Here is a 6,226-nt window from a genome sequence, read left to right on the forward strand (position 1 = left end):
GTTTATGTCAGTTTGTGAACAAGAAATTATATATTTTATTAAATCGTTTGGTTTGATACATTTAAAATTTATTAGTATTAGATATCGGACCCGGGGCCCCACATACCCACCAGGGTCTGATCCATGGCTCATGTTGGTCCTTGCATTGCTGTCCCGACCCTTGCACGCGATCTCCCCCAAAATCGAGCCATCCTATGAACATCACTCTCGATCTACACCATGCTTCAACCAATACCGACTCCAGCCCTATTTCCTCTATGCCATGACATGTTTCGGCCCTCCTTTAGCACATCAGCCAACAACCCTTGCACATCAACATAAGAAACATGAGTGATCATCACACAAAAAACAATAATTCGTGAAAAAAACTTCACCGATGAAAAGATATGCATAGATCGAAAGTTTTACATGATTTTAAACAAAATTTACACATATCAACAGCGTGTATGATGCTCAAGGGAAGAACACGCGTGCCTTGATGTAATATACGCAAAAACGTCGGAGAAACAAGCGTCGGGGAAACGCTGGAGGGATTTTCTTGCAAGAAAAATGCTTGGCAGATGGGTTGCTTGGGGTTTTCTGCTGAAGGCCGAGAGAAAGGAGCTGAGTGGAGGGGGTGGACGACTGATTAGTTTAGGTTTAGGTTTATGAATAGGTTAGTGATATATAAATAGAATGTTACATGCTAATGGGCCCTAATTATCATTTAAAAAGTTTAAAAGAATTTTGAGCCCACTAAGTTTAAAAATAGGCCCATCCATTTAATTCACACTCCCGAAAATTATTTCGTTTAGGTACGTTTTTGAAAATATTGCTCGAGCCCTCAAAATGTCCTTCGTTTTGATAAAATTTCGTACCGATTAAAATTATGGTCCAGCGGGTAAAAATACCAAACAAAGCACATTTCTTAAAAAATACATTTAAAACATCTTATATTAATTAATAAAAATTAATCATGTAATAAAAATAATTTTCCTGATAATTCATCGGTCTCCGTTTCTCGTTCGAGCGTGAAATGCCTCTAGAAACCGTAATGCATGAACTTTTAAAATATCATGAAATAAATCATATCATGCAATAATTATGCATAAAATGCGTTAAAATAGTTAAACACATAATTTAAATAAAACCCTAGATTGCATGCATTTAGGTTACGTGAATTAAATTCCTAGACCTTACATATCTTCACTTCTCAACTGACATCCAACAATCACAATGTTAAATCTACAGTCACTAAACATAAAGCAGAGTCAGATTTAACCATTCTGATACCACTTTTAAGATTGGTTAATAATGGTAAAGTGTTTAGAGTGAGGGTTGAATAAACACTTCAGTTTTTGTAATCTTTTCGGATTTAAATTAGTTCTTTGAGGAACTGATTCTGAAATCTTGTTTGTCTATATCGATCAATTAACTAATAATAGTTGTACGGAAACAAACTGAAGGATAGATTGAATATTTTGGCTATGATATCGTGATAGCAGGGTGAATAAAATAAAGAACACAAAGAGTTTTATGGATATTCAGATACTTCAACTGCTCCTATATCACCATTTCTATCTCAAGTATAGGAATTCAATAAAAAAAACTTTGAATGATTATAAAGAACTATAATAATCCACTTCAGTTGGACTTAAATAATGTCAAAATGAAACTATTAGCTTTTCTTCTCACTTATCAGTTGATAACAAAATAGCTCTAATGAGTAGCCTGAATGCTAGGAATAAATCAATGAGGACAGAGCTAAATCTTACGATTTGTATCAAAAAGTTTATAATACACTATTATAAATAACATAAGTTTTTGTACGGCAAAATTTTACCACAACAAAAACTCTATCTCCCTTTTCACCTTACAAGAAACAAATCGGCCCCTCCTATTTTGGAAAGGCATGGCCGAGACTCCACCTTCCACTATGCGATGCGACCTCACTACACCGCACCATCACTGGAGTAGTTCAATTCCAACGATCCAATCTTCACGCAAATTCCTCCTAGTTTTCTAGTGAAATCTAGGATAGGAACATGGTCTATGATCGTGGATCTGATTAGAATATTTAAAAAAAATCGTATGGATTTATAAAAAGAGTTATCATCTCCAAAACATCGGGATAGTTGGAGTTGATGTTAAATATGCAAAGTAAATCAAATCTAAACGTCTAATGAATGATTTTAAATCATACGAAGCCCAAAAATGTTTTAAACGTCAAAATTTTTTTAAAAAAACTTTCATCGAGTCTTGGGTGCAAGAAAATAGTACTCAAACAGTTTTATCACTCTTATCATTTCTATTGAGAGCTTTAATTAGAAGAATGAACAATTGTAACTGATAATTTATTTTTGAATAGATATGAGAAGTTGTAAAATCAGACCAAGTTAAAGTGCATTTGTACAAAAACTATATGAATCAATGTATTGTAGTGGAATACCTTTATGCCATAAGAAGAAACAAGACGTGAAATTATTTCATTCGAACTTCCATAAACAAATCTTACTACTTTACGTTAGTACATTAATCAATTGTTTATCTATCTTTCTTGTTAACTTACATATCTACCATGCTATTAGCCGAATTCAACATATTCTTTCTGTACTTAAGAATTATTATTTTTTTCTATACTCACCTAATGGAGAATTAGATTTTAGTTGTTAACTATTTGAATTACTTTTGTTTTAAAAAAATATTAAATATTTATAGATATTTATTCATTTTTTCCTAAAACCTTGCCAATCATAACAATTAAATAAGTTAATATATTAATATAAAATAAATAATATCTTTGCCCGTCAACTTTTTTACATAAAATTTAGTCCTCCTAGGCACAATCTCGGTTTAGAGATGTCAATGTGGTGGGTACGAGACTAGTTTTGCTAGACACGAGACCAGCCTCATGTAAAAAAAATTTGACCCATTAATCCGACAAGGTTCACACCGAAAAAAATCAAGTTAATATTTAAGGTTGTCGGGTTTGGGTCAGATCAGATTGGACCAGATAGCTGACCCGAAAAAAATTAAGGGGATTGGGTTACGGTTGACTCGAGTTGAACCGAAAATTTTAAATTTTTTTAAAATATAATTAATAAATATTACCTACAATTTTATATCTTGTACGTCTGAAAAAATATTTATTGTATATTTATGTCACAAATTTTCATAATTTAATATTTATTTCAACATTTTTTATTTTTTAAACAATTATTTATTTTATTTAGTAATCATATATATTTTTTTATAATTAGACTTTCAAATTTAAATTATATATACGAGGAATATTTTGTTATTATGTGTTTAAATTAAAATATTATTATCATTTTTTTGAATTTTATTTAATTTTCTTTTTAAAAAAACTTAAAATTAGGTTAATCAAGTTGATTAGGTTGATCGGGTTGATTCGTGTTCGAGTTGAGTGTTTTCTGGTTGGATCAGGTTCATGTTAGGTTTGGGTTGAGCAATTTTTAAATAGTACTATTGATCGACCCAACCCATCCCACCCGAATTGACACCCTTATATTTAAATTTGCTTCAAAACAAGTTTGAAGTTCGACATCCCGCACGGTGGACATGAGCAACAAAAACTCAGTCAATTTTAGGTTTTCAATGTTAGAGAGCGGTGAAATCAGGTCAAAGGCGGCAGGTCTGTCGACAGACAAATTTTGATAAACACTTCAATATTGGTACCAAAACTTAGTTTACGTCGTGTGCTTTCAGAAAATATTGTCACTTTTAATTTTTTGAAGTGAAAAAATGGTGTGAGATTCGAAAATGGCTCGAGAAATGAGATGCATGACATCATGAAATGATATCTTTTTTTTTTTAAATTATATATATTATATATATATATGTATTAATTAATTATATATGAGACGGACGATAGGTCTTACAAAGACGCACAGGTTTGAAATATTGGACCCAACACCTTCTCTCAGACTCATTTAGTGTGCCAAACCCGTTCCACCTCGGAAGGGTTCATTGTTGTATGTATGTCTCAGTAATTGAAAGTTAAAACTAATGTAACAACTATAAACCCAATCAATGTTAGGTGAAACATTTTTTAAACCAATGAATCTTTTCAGAAGATTATTAAATTCAAAAAATTCACAAAAAGTGATCGATCTATCGCACATCGTCAGAGTTCTATTTGTCATTTTCTGATGAGAACAATCCAATAATCTACTCGCAGCATCTTCATCCCCACCATAAAATATCCACTTTCACTCAGTAAATCTCGCCAGCTTCCGCCACAAACCCGCGATGCCCGGTCTCATAATCACCCTTGCATCAAACCCCATATTACCCCTCCTCGCCGCCGCCATACCCATCCTCTACTGGGCACTAAACCACCGCAAGAAAACCAAGATCACTCTCTACGTGCACGACTACCTAACCGGAGACGACTACTCCGCCGTGACAGTGGCGGGACGAAACGGTCACGCCACCAGCATCTTGGAGTTCGGAACCCTTCTGGCGGTGGATGATCTGGTTACGGAAGGACCCGATACCGAGTCGAAAGAGATTGGGAGGGCTCAGGGGATGTATATAAACTCTCAGCTTGATGGGAAAGCGTTGCACTTGATGTTTTCCATTATATTTACCGAGGGCGAATACAAAGGGAGCAGCCTGGAGATTCAGGGGTCTGATATCTTCGCCGTGAAAGAGAGGGAGTTTTCTGTGGTTTCGGGAACAGGTTACTTTAGGTTTGTCCAGGGTTATGGGATTTTGACGACGGAGATGATGGATATAAAGAATCTAAGAGCTGTTCTTAAGCTGGATATCACTGTTAAACACTTTTGAAATCTTTATTTTTGCTATAATATTTTTTTATGCTGGGTTATGATTTTGTGAATCGAAATTTCAGTCTACATATCCAACTTTTTTTTATGGAGGAGGTGATTTATTGACGTTTTCGGTTCGAAATAAACCTAGTAAGCGTACTAGATCAAGTTATGATAAATAGATGATGACTCTAAGTAACGATCTCATATAGACTAATATTTAATTACTAGAATTTTTATCTCTTAATTTATGGTTGACAAAATAAATAAAAAAATGATATGCGAATTATAAATCTAAACTATTAAATAAAATAATTGCAACTAAAAACGACGAATTCAACGATCAATGAAGGATTCAACTTCAAATTAATAACTAAGACACACAACAACTATGTTAACATGTGTTAAAATTCAATAAATTATTTAATTCTTGACAACCATATGAAATCCCCAAATTATTTATCAAACGTTTCCTCGAGTTAATAAACATATTTAAATCTAACAGTCCATTTATTTCTAATTGGATTTAATTAGATATAAATGCATTAAATCTTCGTAGAATTTCAGTTTTCACCTAAAACCGCACACTGAAATCGAATACTATTTTTAGTCAGTTTAACCATGTGTTAATGACTTCTTTGTTGCTATATTTAACCAATCATCTTTAGATTCGTGATTAATCAACAAACATGTAAATAGTTGTTGCGTATTTTCTTAATTGCTTGCAAGTGCACAACGTCAAGTTGTAATAAAACGTATTTTCGAGTACAAGTGTTGATCCCACGAGTAGTATGTATATAAATGTATATTAATGCTTGTAATTAAAATAGTCTCGATTTTATTTAGAAAAATCGATTAAAATATTTGTTTGCAAGAATAACTAAATTGAAAATGGATTTTTAAATAAAATATAACACCAAACTTTAGCAAATAACAATGGAATAAAAGATCTAGAGGTCCGATTTCACTTAACTATCCACCATGTGTAATTTTTGTAGCTATGTTATAAAAATCCTTCTTATTCATTAGCCAAGAATCCTATAGTTATCTACTCCCTCTCCCGAGTGTTAAATAGATATTGGTTATCTAAAATTTGATTGCAATGTTCCCATCAACAATCTACAAATAAATAACACATCAAGCACTAGATTCTCTATAGACTTCAATAGCAATATAGGCCCTCCCAAACTCTATAAATACCAGTGATGTATTTTTCTCTTTTCTTGTTTATAATTTCCTTTTCCAAGTGATAAATTATAAACATATAAATCATTCAACTTATGGCCAAAAAATTGAAAGCATTAAGATTGGAATAATACAAATGAACAAGATGAAGAACTTAAATAACTTAGTTCATAGGTTCCAACACATGGTTTCTAGTTTTGTTCCATCATTCCTCTAGAATTAAAACTTAGTTCTAATAACACAAGCAAAACAATAAAACATAGTTATAA

The 6,226-nt window shown here is 32.5% G+C and overlaps 1 protein-coding gene across 1 annotated transcript; it reads left to right on the forward strand.

Annotated features, from left to right (window-relative positions):
- Positions 1-4,117: 4,117 nt before the first annotated feature.
- On the forward strand, positions 4,118-4,868 carry LOC142505698 (dirigent protein 11-like). Its single transcript, XM_075618782.1, has one exon. It carries the CDS (start codon positions 4,252-4,254, stop codon positions 4,789-4,791), a length of 540 nt encoding a protein of 179 aa, XP_075474897.1. The 5' UTR covers positions 4,118-4,251; the 3' UTR covers positions 4,792-4,868.
- Positions 4,869-6,226: the final 1,358 nt, after the last annotated feature.

This window comes from Primulina tabacum, chromosome 10 (genome assembly GCF_025594145.1).
Source record: "Primulina tabacum isolate GXHZ01 chromosome 10, ASM2559414v2, whole genome shotgun sequence".
NCBI lineage: Eukaryota > Viridiplantae > Streptophyta > Magnoliopsida > Lamiales > Gesneriaceae > Primulina > Primulina tabacum.

Excerpts from the sequence above, each read along its gene's own strand:
- LOC142505698 (XM_075618782.1), top strand. The coding sequence starts at position 4,252 with ATGCCCGGTCTCATAATCACCCTTGCATCAAACCCCATATTACCCCTC.